This window comes from Urocampus carinirostris, chromosome 2 (assembly GCF_059441175.1).
Source record: "Urocampus carinirostris isolate Australia breed hairy pipefish chromosome 2, RoL_Ucar_1.0, whole genome shotgun sequence".
NCBI lineage: Eukaryota > Metazoa > Chordata > Actinopteri > Syngnathiformes > Syngnathidae > Urocampus > Urocampus carinirostris.
The window spans coordinates 43270009-43287924 of NC_142350.1; the positions used below are offsets into that span (position 1 = coordinate 43270009).

Below are 17916 nucleotides of genomic sequence, written 5' to 3' on the forward strand. Positions count from 1 at the left end.
GAAAGAGGGAGGGAAAAGGAGAGAGGGTGGGACAAAGAAGGAAAAAGAGAGAGAGGGAGAGAGCGTGAGAAACAAGATAAAAAGTCGTGAGAGAGGGGGAAAAGAAAGGGAGCAGAAGAAAGAAATCCAAAAAGAAATAGACAGAAGGAGAGAAAAGAGAAAAAGCGCAAAGGGTAAGAGGAGAGAAAGAGAAAAGAGAGAACAGGAAAAAAGGAAGTTAGAGCAAAAGAAGTGAAAAAGACACAGAGAGAGAAAGAGACAAAGAGCAACAAAGGAAGAGAAAAAGAGACACAAAGAGTGAAAGAGACAGAGTGGGAGAAAAGGGGTGTGTGAGAGAGAGAGAGAGAGAACTCGGGCGGGGGCCACACGATAGAACAAACATTCTGTCAGGGGCCAGACTAGTAGATTAAAAAGAGAGATAAAGAAATAAGAGAAATAGGGTGGGAAAGGGAGAGAGGGTGGGACAAAGAAAGAAAAAGAGAGAGAGGGAGAGAGCATGAGAAACAAAAGATAAAAAGTCGTGAGAGAGGGGGAAAAGAAAGGGAGCAGAAGAAAGAAATCCAAAGAGAAATAGAAAGACAGAAGGAGAGAAACGAAAAAAGAAAGTGCGAAGGAGGGGAAGAGAGAAAAGGAAAAAAGGAAGTTAGAGCAAAAGAGGTTAAAAGACACAGAGAGAGAAAGAGACAAAGAGCAACAAAGGAAGAGTGGGAGAAAAGGGGTGAGAGAGAGAGAAAGAAAGAAAGAAATGAATACAAGTACAGTGTCTTTGTTCGAGGCACCTGGCTTTGGCAACATCAAGTTGACATATTTCAACCTGCAGCTCGTTTTTCTCTTGCGCTTCTCTGAGTGTTGTCTCGCGGGCCGGATTTAATCCCTCAGCGGGCCTGATCTGGCCCGCGGGCCGCCTGTTTGACACCTGTGCTCTAGCCCATGCAGGCTTTGAATCAAATTATTGAAGAGAAAACACTCATGCTACTTGTAAAACTACATGTAAACCTTATTATATTGTTGCTCATACAATTCAAAACTAAATATTTGGCACCTTACATATAAACCAAGCAAAACAATTGTGTAAGGCAGATGCAGGGTGTAATTGTTCAAGTCTAATTGTGAATTAAAAAATATTATTAATAAGAATGAAATTCAAAGAGTTTCAAGTGTATTAAGTGGCCACATTACAAGAATCCAGGCCAAAAATATAAACCGGTACCCTCTGCTAAAAGCAAGCCTGGTCTCTAAACAAGTTAAAATATGCCAGCCATCATAAAACGTCATTCAGCTGTCTAATGGTCCATGTAAATGCAATACACACAATACTGAACACATTGAAAAGACCAAAGATGTTTATGGGAGTCAATCAGAACTGTAAAGAAAGCTCTAAAACTTTTTTTTCAGACAACTTTTGTAGTGGGCCAAAGGAACTTGCCCAATTTTATCTTTGAAATTTTTTTTTTAGTAAACTGTATTTGCTTTCTTCAGCTGGGTAACTAACGTTCGTCCATATCAGTAGGTGGTAGCTGACAACATTTTATTTATTTTAATATAAAGTATTAATTATTTTGCTGTGATGTTGTAAAATATACTATTTTTTCAAAAATCTTTGCGATTGCACTGCAAAAAAAATAGTAAAATAAATCACATAAAGTCAAAATTTCGTAATTTTGATAATTTAAAGCAATGGTTCCCAAACTTTTGCAGGTTGGCTCCCCCGTGTGTTACTCCACCATGACACTCAATGAGCTCACACGGTGAGTGTGGCGCAGTGTGGTGCTTGCAAACTTGGAATCGCGTTTATTGTCTTGTGCTAATATAAAAACTTACCCCTGATTGGTCGGCGCTTTTAAAACTCGAAAATGAACAATTGTGGTTGGCCAAAACTCCACCATTCACTACAAAACCTTGAAAAAAAACGCAGTGCTTTGCGGTTTCACAACCGCACTACGTTCAAACTTCTTCTCAAACTGCCGCCCCCCTACCGCTTCCTTCTTCCCCCCCAGATCTTTCACCGCCCCCAGGGGGGCGGTGCCGCCCACTTTGGGAACCACTGATATAAAGTCTATTTTTTTAAAGTTGGAACGGCATACAATTCCTACTCATTTTACCTGTTACTTTGTTATCTTTCTTTTAAAAAAAGAAATTTATGAATACAGTAAACCCGGGTTGAAAAATCATACGCAATATCCCAAATTACCGCAAAAACTTTTGGCAGAACATGTATTTACTTCCCTACCCACAGTGGTCGCAAATGGAAGAAAAAACATTTTAAACTGTAAAATTAGGCAACATGTTAATTCAACCTTTAAAAATAAACTAAACATGAAACTATTGCATCGTATTACTATTTTTTAAACATTTACTACCCAGAACAAATTTTACTCAATGTATGCAGAACAAAGACCAAATGAATACCGAAATACATAAATGAAAGACAAAATGCATGAATAGATGAAGAAATTGCATTTATGTCACTTATCTACGTATGATCGATTTTTTTATGCGTTCATTTATTCATGTGACATTTTAGGTATTTATTTTATACATTTGTTTCTACTTATGGCAAGATCCAGGGGGATTTTAGGTCCAGAACACCCAAAGTGTCTTATTACTCTCTTTCCACCAACAACCACATACAAACATCTTTCTGTTATTAAAAATATGAATTCAAATATTTAATAAGTAATTCTCAAAAGCAAACGGTTTAATTACCAAGAAAAAATGAGTATATGAAAAATCAATATCAATTAATAACCTTTTAATCGTAAACGGTTTATTGATACGCCATCAAAATGCGATGATAATGTGTTCAACTGATGAGAAGAACAAATATGATTATCAGAATACATCTTCGAATCCAATGGACTGAACCATTTCAAGGCAGTAAAATATTCTGACGCTACATTTTTGTTTTGTTTTTGTTTTTCTTTTTTTATCTAGGTGTTCTCATCATATTTAATCTCAAGGAGATCTATTTTCGGGGTGCATGGGTTTAATTTTAATTTGACGGACCGGTTACGCCATGGCATTTAAAGCGTGCAATACCATTCCGAAACAATGGTGGCGCTGTCGTCCGCACAGCCACTTCCTGCCTTTGTGGTGCCTTTATTGTTCTCATTGCTCTTCAAATCGGCCGAGAGAGTTGAAGTCTTCATCAAAACACAATTCTTTTATAATTGGAGGACGTTTTTCTATATCCCTCAAACGTTTTTGAAAGGAAAATGACAACGTTGACCATTGTTGCCGTGGACCGAAAGCAGACGGAAACGGCTGGTCTTTCTGCCAGGTGAGCGGCGTGCCCCAATTCAGGTGAATTTTGGGGAATTTCAAAAATGTTTTCGTCAAATAAAGGATTTAAACCCGACATGGCTGTTTAGCAGGCGCGAAGAAAGCCCTTCTCAAGAACAAGTGTGTCGAAAGCATACTGGCTCTTCGAGTGATGGTTATTAAGAGTGAGCCGGTTGATTGGGCAGTTGGAACGTTCCCCAATACAGAGAAACAGTAACTTGCTTTCATGCTAAAGATGCAATTTAGTAAACAGGGGGACGTTTTTGCTTGAGGACAGCAACTGGACTGCATCACCACCAGATTTCTTCCATTTTCTCAAAAAGGAAATCAAGCTCCCTCCTGTTTTTGTCTTCCTCTCCGGGCCTGGCACAATGTCTGTCCAATATACAATTGATATCCAACTGACAGAGATGGGCTTTCCTGACATCCTCCAGCCACAGGAAAGCTTCTCGACATCATGTGATGAATCCCAGTCACCTTGTCCCTCCCCGGCTGTGACAACCCCTGACCCACCCAAAGGAAGCCAGCTGGTTAAAGGTAATCCCATATTCTTAAACATACAAAATGTGAGGAAATGGCACATGTTTTGTGCAGAAAATCTATATATATATATATATATATATATATATATATATCATTGGTGTATTCAAATTATTTGCATTCTGTTCCCGCAGATCCTCAAAGTCTTTAAAGGCATTGATTTCATTATTCTAAAAATAAGGCCTTAATTGGCATTAAAACGTCTCAGATTCAATCTTTAAAATGCTTAAAAATGTAAACACAAATATTTAGTAATATTTATCAATTGTCTAAATCCTGGAAAGTTTTTTTGTTTTAGTCCAAGCGTGTGTTTTTATGATGCTACACTACAAATTGGTCTTGAATATAGCAGTGTTATGTTTGTCAAAAAATGTTTCACACTGGACCAAAAGGTAATTTTCATGCATCAATATAAGAATGATTCATGAATGTAGCAGAATGGTTCTGTGGAGTTGGTAGATTTTCAATGAAGTACTGTATTATTTTTATTTGTTTTTAACGTGTAAAAGTTTGGAGAGTGCTGTTTTTCAGTTTTCAACGAGACCAACATGTTATTTTTTTTCTTTCTAATAAACATTTGTTTAAATGTGCTTCTAATTAATGTGGTTTTTGGTTCTGTTTTCTTAAATATTTTTTTTTTGATGACTTGCTCAAAATTTTTATTTCAAAATGTATTGAAAAAGTCTTAAAAGGTCTTGAATTGAACTTGCCTTAAGTTGTAGGAACCCTGCACTCGTCTTTGACATCCCAAGCTGTAATGTCATCGGAGGCATGCCGGCACCCTGTGGCCATATGTGTTAATTAGTGTAAGAGGTTACAAGTGTTTTAGGCAAAGCTTTGGTAGTTTTTGTGAAGAATGCATAGGCGTTGTGTCACAGGTCGATGCAGTAATGGTACAACAAAGGGCGAGCAGCCAAAAGCAGCTAACAGTAAAAAAAAAACACTATGAGTCGCCAACCGGGACCGATCAACAAAAGGCGGTTGCAGCCTTTGTGGAAAAAATGCGTTGCTGGCCAACCAAGAAACATGCAGTGACCAGCCAGACAGACAACGCACATATGATACAATGAGAAACGCAAAGCCAGCTGCGAATAAAGTCGTAACCTACATGTACACACTTATAGCGTTTTATGGATGGCTCTTTACTGCATGACCAATGCTTCAGAGAGGCATTAGGATGGCCAAGGCAGCCTAAACAAGGAGGATTGAGGGTCCCCTTGCCACAAAAGACCAAAGGGTGATGTGACAGGAACTCTAAAACCACAAACTTCATGGGCCAAAAACTGGTGATTGTTGAGGCTGATGCTTCACTTCTCTGCCTTTCTATCCTGAAAGTCTTTTAACTTTTACTCCTTTAAAGTCTTTATTACACGTTTACCATGGAGTGCCATGTCTAAACAATGTTTCCCAGCGTTGTCATTAATGACAATAAAGATAATAAGTTCAATTCGAATAAACGAACCAAGTAAACAGAAAAAACATCGCTAAAGCCAGGCTAGCCAAAAAACATGTGGTGAGCAGCCAGGCTAATCAGGAACTAACAACGAAAAGCAGCAATGGCTTTAAATGCGAAACTGGCTGAAAATAAACCAAGAGACCGAGCAAAACTGCCGCTTACGTCAGGCGAGCTGACAAAACGGCAAGGAGCAAACCAAACAGAAAAGCCCTGCGCAGTCCTGACAGTGATGGGCAGCGAGCAGGACAAATTTATATCAAACACGGCAAATAAACAAAATAATAAGACTATCGGAGGTAAAGTTTCAATTTCGCAAAGCGGAAATGAACAACTTATGTAATCGCTGTTCACTACTATGTGTTGTTAATGGGATTTGCCATCATGAAAGTGTTGTGTTCCCTCAATGACATCACAGCTCTACAGCCAATAAGCCAGATGAGTCAACTTTGAGACAAAATTTCTCGAGTCCCCCAGTGCGTGCAATATTTTGCAACATATTTGCATTAGTGTGGGGAGGAACACTACACTGTTCTGTGCATAATTGAAAAAAATAATCTGTTTGGGGATACTTTTTTAAGGGTGCGTCGTGGAAAAACAGACCCACATATCTCCTGGTCAGAGAACGTCACCAAATCCACCGCAGCAACCTCCAAAGAGTGGGCAGGAAGCTGCTAGAGTGGTAACCCTCTTGCAACTCGATGGGAGCAAACTGCCCGATCCTCAACATCAGGCAAAACAAAGCGACTCCGATGACAGCGACATTTCAGCGACGTGCCTGGAAGATGAAGAGGACATGGATGATGAAGTTCTAGACAATGGTAGGCAATGCCTCGGACAAGTGTGGCTGTTTACTGGGACAAACTGCTGGTTTTAGAGGAGGTTTCCTTTTTCTTCACACCTGTTTTGATTTGTTGAGGACTGTTATTAGGCTTCTTTAGAGCTTTCTGACCAAAAAAAACAAAAACCAGTCGTGTATGGAATAATCTGAAACTGAGTTCGGGGACTAATGTTTCGCGAGGCAGGCGTGGCTCTTTTCATAAGTACATCGAGCTCTGAGATCAAATTGGCTATTTTAACACATGTAGGCTAGGAGTGCAATACTGTATTTTTCTAACACATTTATAGCTGATAAGATGAAATTGCATTGTGATACTTCTGCATCCTTCTCAGTTGCAGTATTTACTGACATTTTTAAGAAATGCACTTTTTGCATCTTGTTTAAAACCATTATTAACAATAAAAATTATCTCTGTAAGTAAGTGTTACACAGTGACAAACTTGAGGTGGTATATTTGTTGATATACAGCTCTGACAATTATTTCATATATTTATGAAATCATCAAACATCACACAGTGAGATAAAATTTGCTGAATAATTAGCCTTGAGAGCTGGTCTGTCTTAAAATATACAGTGTGTCAAAAAAAAAAGATTCCCCATCTAAATCATGTTGAACTTGGTTCCTTTTAAGACCCACAATTTTTTCGTGAGCGACGGCACTAATTTGCAGCCACAGTTCTTGAAAAACTTTGCGATAAGGTACAGGTGAGGCAATTGGTATTGTCCGATATTAACATCATCCAATCCGATATGAGCAGAAACTCGTTAGGGGTCTCTGTGGGTACTATTGAAATTATTTGAGACAATATTCAACAAGACCACTAAGCCGGTTCTTAAGACAAAATCTTATTCTTCAGCATTTTTGAGTTCCCTGTGAGACATTTAATGATTTGCTAAAATTTATGAAACAAGAATAAAGTCAGAGCCTGTGTTCCAAATGTCAACAAATATACCACTTAAAACTTGTCACCATCCCGCAGTTACTAAAGATGGCTGAGGCTCATTTTGACCCTCATTCTTTTACTTAATAATGCTTTCAAAACAAGGTGCAAGCAGTTTTTGTGAAAACGTCACAAAATTCTGCAAAAGTTGATCTGGACTTATTTACTCTCGGCACAGGGCAAGACACAGGAGGTTGTGCTTGCGGTTTTTGCATGGCTCCACCGATTCCTACTGCTCACCCAAATAAATTGCTCTGGGTGCTCTTCAGGTGTTGTGGTCTATTTGCTGTTATGTGGATTTTCATAATAAGGTGACTCAACAGTGAAAATGAATTATGAAATGAGATTCATTATAACGGATTCTTTCGTAGGTTTTTTTGTGTGTGTGACACTTTGACTGTCTGAAGTTCAAAGTGTGTCCTATATTTACTGAACAGTACTGTTCCTTACTTGGTGTGGCTTCGTGTTCACTTCAATGAGCTCACTCTAACTAGAAATGATATGGAGAAAATTTGCATGGAATCACATTTTTCTTTGAGCCATGCATACTCATGAAAAGAGCCATATATGGCTCGTGACCCGTAGGTTCCCGCCCACAGGCTTAGAGACTGGACTAAGTTACAATTTTAGTGCAATGAAAAAGAAAAGTGCATCTTAACCACAGTGCAATGAAAAGAAGTGCAATAACATTTAGCGGCAACAAAAAACGCTCTGTCGCAAGATATGTTTTCACAGTTTTGTGCGCTCGTTTAGGGGTAGAAGCTCCCTCTGAGATTTTTTGTCCTTGTTTTAAGGAAGCTGTAGAGGGCAACAGGTCAAAGAGGCGGTGGCCAAGGTGGGAAGAGTCTTTTATAATGTTGATAGTTCTGCTGTGGTATAGCAAGCAGGCACTGTCTTCTATAGACTGGGTAGAGAGCATGTGATGATCTTCTGGGCTGTGTTTATTATTCTGTATGTTTTTCCTGTCTGCTGCCATATCATGCTGAATGTTAGATTGCTCTCTGTGCTTTTACACGTATTTAAATTTATTAGTTGCATCAGGCTCTTTAAAGACAGCTATGACAATTTGGTGGCCCTCATCCTTAATCTATGTTATCGTGAATGAGAGGCAAGAATACAACATTCACCCACCTCAACTGGTGTTTTTCTTCCATTTTGTCCAGAATCTACAAATTCCGGCGACTACGTCTGTAGTGTGTGCGGGCTGCACTTCCCCACCGACTTCAAGCTGCAGGACCACATGAACCTTCACACGGGGGCGCGGCCGTACTGCTGCGCTGAGTGTGGGAAACGCTTCTCGCAGAATCACAATTACCTGGTGCACCTGCGCGCGCACAGCCAAAGCAAAGCGGACAGGCCGCACTGCCGCATTTGCCTCATGTCGTTTGCCTCGCACAAATCTCTAGAGCACCACTTTTCTAACACTCACTTAGAGAGCAAGTTTTACGAGTGCGACCTGTGCAAGCGCGTCTTCGCTAAACTCACAGACTGTGAAAACCACGTGAGGCTGCACCTGTCCACACCGGAAGTGGTCTGCGAGAAATGCGGCCGCCATTTCACCAAGGCCAAATCCCTCCAGCGACACATAAGGAAGGCCTGCTACAGGATCTTTAATTGCACCGAGTGCACTGAGACGTTCAACAGCAAGGACTTACTTCTCAAGCACAGCTTTTCCCACCTCGGCCTTTTGCCGTACACGTGCGTCAGGTGCCACTGCCACTTTCGCCTCGCCAAGCTCTACCGCCTGCACAAGTGCGAACCGGGACGTGTCCACTGCATGGCGTGCCTCAGGGAATTTCCTAGTCAGCGGGATTTCCTGCGACACAAAAACGAGACCGGCTGCTGGGGTGATCATCGCGTTAAAGGTAATCCCAATTTCTCAAACATTCAAAAGGTAAGGGATTTTTTTTTTGCATAAAATCTAATATATATTAAGGCTCTAGAATTAACCTGAATCTAATAGATATAGCGATGTAACGTAGTGCGATTGTGTAATTGTAAGACTGCGTTAATTTTTTCAAGGATTCATAGTTTCTTATTTGATTGAAAGGAGTGATTGGGCCAATCAGAAAGGCACTATACAATAGAGCAAACATGCTTTTTCGCTTTTTTTCCATTCTCTTACCACTCCTAATACTCGCTATTTGGGTTAATAAGTATATTGGTTTTTGGATCCGCCGCCCCGACTCCTGTGTTCACTGTACGGGGTGGTATGTGGTGCTAGAGTTGTCATTATCCCAATGATAGCAATGTGCTGCTTTTTTGTCCTCTCACACGCTATTCTCCGTTAACTGGTTAATTGGATGAAAAACATGTTCCGTTTCATGCAGCTTCGCTCCTATGTTCCCCGGAAGGAAGGGGGTTAGTATTTAAAACTCAATTACGTTTTTTTAATTTGCAATCCAAAATAAGATCTAAAGAGAAAAAAAGGAAAAATATTTAATGTGAAAATGTATAAACGATTCCATAATTTGCATAGGCTTTGTTTACAATTAAGAGACAATGTGTATTATTTCACCACTAAATTTTGCTGTATTGTGTAGTGCAACGGAGAATACAAACTATGAAGTGACTAAAATGCACACTTATCTCCTTCTTTCTTTTTGAGGTTTTTGGTTACCCGTGGCAGCAAGACTGCTGACAATTAGTTCATGCTATGTAAAATAAATGTACATTTCTTAATCAACGGGTATTTTTTAAAAAAAAAAGCATGTTTATATCCTATTTGGTGTATGGATTATTTTTCAATCAATATTGTTATTTTTAATTTGTTTTCCTACCAATAGGAGGCGCTGAATAATACAACCGTCCCTTTATACTTTCATATTACCTGTCAAACGATGAATCCACATGCCGCAATTGGCTCCCAGATTGTATGTTTGAGACCCCTGCGCTAGACTGTCCACCTGCCAGGGTCTCAAAAACATTCTATGGGAAACAATGCTCACTCTGATTAAGTGCTCTCAAAAATATTTTTTAAAAACTAGAACAGAAAAAATATATATATATATATATAATATATATATATAGTTCAACTGTATATTACAATTATTAAGTGAATTGTCTTTGTCATCCTGAGCTGTGATGTCATTGGAGGAACACTAACAAGCCAGTTGTCATTATGTTTTACGTGTAAATCAGTCAGTGTTTTGGACAAAGTTTTGGTAATATTTGTGGAGAATGTCTATGCGTTGTGTTATGGGCCAGTGCAGTAATGGTACAACAAAGGGCGAGCAGCTAAATAGTGGCTCAGTGGCAGTAAAGGATGGAAAAACGTGAGGAAGGCTGACCGAGACAGCTGCGGATAAACCAAGGGATGCAGCAAAACCGGCGCTAACGCCAAGCTAGTCAGTCAAAAAACACGCGGTGAGCAGCCTGGCTATCCGGGAACCAACAATGAAAAGCGGCCAGGGCTACAGCGATAAACGCAAAGCCACTCAGGAATAAAAAAGGGTTAGGGCAAAATTGGCGCTAACAAACCAGCCGGCCAAACAAAACATGGTGGGCACCTAAAAAAAGCACCAACTGGGAGCAAACAAAACAGGAAAGCTCTAGGCAGCCCCGATGTTAATGGGGAGCTGGCGTGATGAAATTATACCAACACGTGGCGATAAACACAAACAAAAAGCCACAATCGCTGACCTAAAAGGAGGCAAAATAGGGTAAACAAGGTCCCAATTTCTCTAAGCAGAAATGATCGGTATGCAATCGCTGTATGTTGTGTTAATGGGATTCGCCATTTTTAATGTGTTCTGTTTCTTCAAAGACGTCACAGCTCTACAGCAAACAAACGAGATGGGTCAACTTTGAGACTAAATTTCTTGAGTCCGCTGGCGCGTGGAATATTTTGCAACATTTTTACATAATTGCGTGGAGGAACAGCTAATTGAGAAAAAAAATGTGTTTGGGAATGTTTTTAAAGGGGATGAGATTCGCTGCCTGGAGTGTGGCCTCCAATTTAGCACCAGCGATGAGCTGAAACAACATGCCGGAGCTCACCAGAGGGTTCTCAAATGTGCCGAGTGCGGGAAGGGGTTCCGCTCAGCCTTACTGCTCATGTCCCACATGGGCGGCCATGCTGGCAAGTCGCCTTGCCTTTGTCAGATGTGCGGACTGGGTTTTCCCCATCAGCAGAACTACAACAGCCACCTGAACACGTGCGGAAAAACACCTCAGCCGACCAAACCTGCGGTAAGTCTGCATTAGGGATAGGCAGGGTTTGTACGGGTGCGTGGAATCCTTGAGAATGCATCATTACAATGTTGTGTTTTCGAGGAATGAAAAATGCTTGAAATTTTATTTCAATGCTTGTTGCTTGGGATTTACTTAATAACTCAACTATCAAACCGGTGATGTGGTTTCAGTTTGTCCTTTCAGAGTAGATGCATGTCTTAGGTCTCCTCACAATACAAATGACACTTTCGGACTGAGATATTTACTTTAGACCATAGAAAAGTGTAGATTCAATGGGAACGGGCTGTCCGACGAACGTTTTTCGCCGAGGCTAAAAACTGTGCCAGGTAAAGTGTATGAGGCAAGAAATGCTAGTTCTTTTATTTCAATTGTGTGGTTTTTTTTTTGGTTTTTTTTAGTCGACTTGGCATTAAATTTGATTTCAAAAGTGTTGTATTTAACTCACCTTAAGCTGGGGATCCCTGTATGAGATGCGTATTCGTGGAAGGATTACGAATCAATTATAGATATTTCTTATGTTGGTTGGTTGGATCTCTTAACCACTAGTGTCGTAGGGGCATCATTTCCTGTGGTGGGTCTTGGAGAAAGTACAGCCTGGTAGTGCCCATCCCTCTCCAGGTCAACATACAATTCCACCCAGTTTCGAACCGGGGGAACTTTCGCGTCCATGGAAAAAATATAAGCAGCATTTCCTAGTGGAAGATATATTGCCAAGAACTTCCTGCAACTGAAAATGTAAGCTACATATTACTGTCTGTTTTACCCAACACTTATATGGGGAGAGATTTGGTCAAAAATTTTTACACTTGTGTTGTTTAGATCCAAAAATATATTCGCCATTTACTCGAGATCTATTTGTCTTGATAAAGGCACATGCAAGATTAATACTCGCATATGTGAATCGGAGCTATATTTGTAGATCTGCAAAATACATGAATCACACCAGGTTTTTTCTTTTTAATGGTACAGGAGAAATTGGAAATTGGCTTTAACAGTTTTAAAAAGTGCTTGTATTTGGCCATTAAAAAGGTGTACATACCCTAGATAGGATAGGCTTGGATTTTATTTTTTAACAGGCAAAATACACAGCGTGTGTGTTGTACCTCCTCAATTAAGCTAAAATATATTTTTTTGTCGGTAGTGCCTGAGAAGGGGATTATCTCATGTGCGGTGCCTTCTCAAGGTTTCTTCATTTTTATCATGTTGAAGTTTTTGAGTTTTTTTCTTGCCCTCATGTTGGTTTTAGATCAGGGGATGGTGTAATAATAGTCTGTAGTCTGCAATAGTCCATGGTCTCTGCAGCCCTTTGAGACTCCTTGTGATTAAGGGCGTCACAAATAAATGTAACTTGACTCGAGAGGAAAATGATAGATAAAAATGGCAGCAGTGAAAAGCTATACATAACTGATCTAATTCAGACACAAAAACAAATAAAACATACAAACACTGTTATTGGACAATTCTAAATTCAGCATAAATGTCATTATGTGAAAAGTGGTAACAAACACAAGGAAAATTGGTACAATAAAATTACTTTTACCGAACATACTGTGGATTCGTGTACAAATATCAACACTTTTTCTATATCCAAGTAGACCGTGTTCAGACAGTAGAGACATGAATACATGAATAAACCTCCTATTCATTTTTAGGGCCAGGCAAATACCCCATTTCTTTGTTGTCGTTGCACCGACGACCTATGCGGTTAAGGGAGCCGTGAAACAAACGGCAGGCTCATTAGCAACAGTCGACCAATACATAAAACGGGTCTGTAACAAAAGTACTTGACGATTCTCAACAGTTTGGAAATCAAACTGACATTTGTCATTTTTAACGTTTTAACATTGGTACTTTTTTTTCCAAATCGCTTGCATTTAATCTTAAATACATTTGTCATGCACAGTGTGGCTTAACGCTCAAGCTCTCTTTTATAGTGAAATATTGGCGTATAAAATGTACAATGCATGTCATCAGAACGAATTGGCTTGAATGTTACTTTAATCTTTACCGAGGAGATGGAAATTCCTCAAGGCCTTTCCCTGTGTCCCCATGGCAAGTGCAAAATACATCGTTGTTTTTTTTTTCCTCTCTATTTTGTCTGTCTACAAGAGTTTAGAGTTATCATTTATGCATTTTGAATTTGATTTTTGCCCCATTTCAGACTGCTGCAAAGAAAGACTCCACATCAAAGAATAAAGCTCCAGAGACAATTTCCACCATGAATGAAAAAACAAAACCAGCACCAGCCCTTCTGTCGTCAACCAACGTGACTAACACTGCCTCACCCGTCTCCAACTCCGGTTCTCTGAATCCCACCCTGGACAAAATACCACCAGGCAGTTCTAACCTCGTCCTGTTGGTTCCTGCAAATGCAGAAGGCCTGACGCTCGTACCCAAGATCGCAGAGGTAGTCTCGGACGTTCAAAATTCGGCTGCAGTTCCTCTTGAGCGACACCTCAGCGTGTGGCCCGTGATGAAGAATTCCGACAGCCAACCCATGGATCTGTCCAAGAACACGCCCGATCCTGTTCTTAAGACTGGCCCGGTGAGGTCTCAGGAGTCAGGAGAAGCGGGGAGCCCAGAACTAGACAACTGTGTGATGGATCTCTCTACAACGTCCCCAAGAATAAAAACCCAGCCACCGTCTGGTGATTCATCATAGAAATCCTTGTAAGTAAACGTCCGTGATTCAAAGAATACATTTGGTGACTTTAGCAATAATAGGATCTTATGTGGGTGGAATGTAATTTATTGAAACATTCCTTTAAAATAAAGATAATTTGGGGTGTTGCGTTTACTGTTACATGTTCAATTTACACAAGCGTTTTGATTTTTAAATTTGGTGGAGTTCAGGGTTGTGTAACATGTTTTCCTTTTTATATAAGTGAGCAAAATTGAAATGCAGCACTGGATTTCCTGTTACAAGGCTTGAAAAAAAATAATACAGGGTGTTCCAAAAGGCTTGACCTCATTTTAAATGATGGATCTTAATGATACCAAATTTCATTTTTGTTGAAGGTCATTTGTTGTATTGGTTACGTTTACAGAAAAAGTACAAATGTTTAATAAAGACTAGGTGTGACTACACACGTCGAGTTTGTTTTCAAACTTGTGCCAAACTTACATATGCAGCCCTTAAATGTTTTTTGCTGCAAAGTCCTCCTTTGTTTTGTAGCTGGTGTTATCTTTGCAAAATTTGTGAAGAAGGCACTGTGACTGAGTCAGGGCATACTCTAACATGCAAAATTCCTTCTCTTCTGAAGTGAACAGTATTTCCTAACCTAGGAAGATTAAAATTTCAAATGTTACTCACAACAACTTAAAACGTTTCTACGCAAGCTTTTAAAATTGGAGGCCAGTCCTACGTACATTTTCAACATGATTGGTCGCGAAATCGGGTCAAACATTTTGGAACATCCTGTATATGCTTTTAAAACAATTTCCTCATGAAAATTGTCCAAGTAGATTAGGAAGATAGTGTTTTCATGATAATGTTTGATCAAATGCATGCATATTGTCTTGTTTGATCTAGGATGCAATACATGTCCAATATGCAAACGAATACAGACCTGGAATCCTTTCTGTGTGAGTAATGTAGAAATGGTAAGTGTCTGCGATATTAACACCAAGATTAACGGTAGCCCGATTAAACCATTCCAGGAAAGAAATAATTAGTTGTGCTTCGATATGAATAACCATAAAAAAATACTACTGAAGTGCACGGTTATACCAGTAAAAACTTGAATGATGATCCAGGAAATGTTCATCTGTCTTTTCATGTAGTTTCTCAGGAGTAATGTTTGGGAATTGCATTTGAATGCATGTGGTATTTTGTATTAAACATCTGTCGCTCCGTAGCAGTAATAAAGATTTTTCGAAAAGATTGGTGTTGAAAATGACCTTTGACTTGCAGCGTAAATCAGCGTCTTGTGTTAATTTTGAGCGTATCGGGTTTTTGCACCTTTGTTTAGATTTTCCTGTGTATGCAATCGAATTATGGGGGGTGAACATGCATGCAGTGTTTTGGGGTTATGCTAAATATGTATGTAAACTAGAATAACCATCTAGTTGCCCTTTGTCTAAAATGACCCCCACTCTCTTGTTTAAAACCTAGAATATCATTCGGGGGATTTTTTTTTCTGTTTAACTACATGTTATGACCTTTTCTAGATTGATCCCAACAGTAGAAAAAAAAAGTGATTTTTCTTTTAAATTCACTCTTCAATTCAAGCTTTATTAAAAAAGTACAAAAGTGGTCCTTGAAATGAGGACCACACGAGGGTTAAGATATTGCTAACACAATGTGTTACATTACCTTACATTCAAATAACGTGTCATGACTGTTTGTCCAGTGTGCTGTGGGAAATTTCCCAATTTCAGCTTTGCAAAAAAACTTGTTATATATTTGCTTTCTTCCAGTGATCAGCCACTTAACTAAGATTCATCCACAGGTAGCAGCAGATAGTTATTTTGTTCCTCTCTGTACTAATTAACTGGTCATGGGGTAATACAGGGACATATATCATTTAGCCAATATTTTAGTTCCAATAAGCTGTTTAAGATTGCACATAAAATAGACTAAAATAAACCTTTTGCACATTTTGATTTTTTTTTAATTAACTTTTTTTTTTGAGGACGACAGATATTCGCCCATTTTAAGTATTTTTTTTTTCGTTTCTAAAAAAAGAATAAAAATATAATGTTTGTATATTAATTCACTAAATTACATCAAAATTATTGACCAAAATGAATAACCTGTATTACCTGTGTGACCAGAGTGGCCACAAATGATATGAAAAACGTTAGAGCCTACTGCTTCTTCAGGCAGCGTTGTAAATAAACCTCTAAAAAAACCCAAGAAACATCTAACTGGTGCCCGGCATTATTTTTGGAGGATTTTTGGCGGACTGGATGCCTCAAGATTTTTTTTTTTTTTTTTTAAAGAAAAATGTGTGCCTTGTCTCAAAAAAGGTCCAAAGTTATGTCTTAACAACTAGAGTGGCGGGGGAACCATTTCCTGTGGCCAAATACAGCCTGGTGGCGCCCTCCTTCTCCAGGCCAACATGTTTCCACCCAGTCTTGAATTGGGTACCTTTATATACAGTATATATCCATTCATTATCTGCACCGCTTATCCTCAGTAGGGTCGCGGGGGTGCTGGAGCCCATCCCAGCTATCTTCAGGCAGTGGTCAGGGGACACCCTCAATTGGTTGCCAGCCAGTCAAAGGCCACACAATGACATACAACTCACTCGCTCATTCACACCTAGGAAAATTTGGAGTGGCCAATTCACCTTATATGTATGTTTTTTAAATGTGGGAGGAAACCGGAGTACCCGCACAAGCACAGGGAGAATATGTAAAGTCTGCACAGGTAGACTGGTAGCTGGATTTGAACCCATGACCTCAGAACTGTGCCGCAGAAGTGCTAATCACTCAGACTCTGCGCCGGCCTATATATCCACCCCTCATCCATTATCTGCACCGCTTTTCCTCAGCAGGGTCGTGGGGGTGCTTTTGTATTTGTATGACAGGGAACTTTACATTCTGATTCAGTCTATCATGTGCGAAATGGTGGAAACGGGTGATACAGTAGTCTCAACAGCGTAGGACCTACTCCTTAGGTACTTCCATCACTGGTGATGGGAATTCCGGCTCTTTTTAGAGAACCGGCTCTTTCAGCTTGACTCAAAGAAAAAGAGCCGGTACTTTCGGCTCATAAGCGGTTATCTGGATAATCTATATATATATTTATTATTTATTACCAATAACACTGAAAAAAAATATGCACCTATACAATGAATAGTGAAAACGTATGCTATCATAGCATAATTGTGTCAACTGTATGTCATATAGTTGTTTATCACTAGAGGATGCTACAGCTATGGGAATGAGTGACGTCAAGCGTTACATGTTTTGAAAACGAATCTGCGAGAAATGTGATGTTGAATGTTGCGGTATAAATAAACAAATGTTCATCTGTGAATTCACCACATAGTGTCAGAAGTAGCTCTTTCACCCCGAAGACCAGACTGAAGCGTGATGGCTCCAAGTAAACCCGCTGTTGTATGCTCTGGGGGAAGAAGCAGAACCCGTCTTTGACACTCTCGCATTCCCAGAAAACTTTGAGGGCTATTACAAAGAAGTTTTGAAAGAGAAAGATTGAGAGGAAAAGATAAACGGGGAGAACAGGACAGAAGGACAAAAAGAGAGCGCATTATAGAATAGCGGAGAGAAAGGAAGAAGAGGGCAAAAGAGGAATGGGTTAAAAGTGAGAGTAATCGATAAAGAGAAAGACAGAGAGGCAGTGGAGGGGAAATAAAGAGAAAGAAAGATTGAGAGAGCGAGAGGGAGCAGGACAGAAGGACAGATAGAGAGGAAGATTGAGAGGAAAATGGAAACGGGGAGAACAGGACAGAAGGACAAAGAGAGAGAGCAGGATAGAATGGCAGGGAGAAGGCAAGAAGAGAGGAAAAGAGAAAGGGGTTAAAAGTGAGAGGAGTCAAGGAAGAGAAAGAGAGAGATAGAAGGAGAGGCAGTGGCAGTGGGAGAGAAATAAAGAGAAAGAAAGGTTGAAATAAATAGAGAGTGAGAAAGATAGAAAAACACAGTGTAAGAGAAAGACTGAGATGAGGAGTGAGAAAAATGAAAAAATCCAAATAATG

At 39.7% G+C, this 17916-nt stretch overlaps 1 protein-coding gene across 1 annotated transcript; it reads left to right on the forward strand.

Moving 5' to 3' along the window:
- Positions 1 to 3064: 3064 nt before the first annotated feature.
- LOC148371967 (uncharacterized) lies at positions 3065 to 15134 on the forward strand. The gene is made up of 5 exons (XM_088326608.1): positions 3065 to 3819; positions 5857 to 6096; positions 8221 to 8922; positions 10980 to 11248; positions 13413 to 15134. The coding sequence occupies exons 1-5, from the start codon at positions 3654 to 3656 to the stop codon at positions 13911 to 13913; spliced, it is 1878 nt and encodes a 625-aa protein (XP_088182734.1). The 5' UTR covers positions 3065 to 3653; the 3' UTR covers positions 13914 to 15134.
- The last annotated feature ends 2782 nt before the right edge of the window (positions 15135 to 17916 follow it).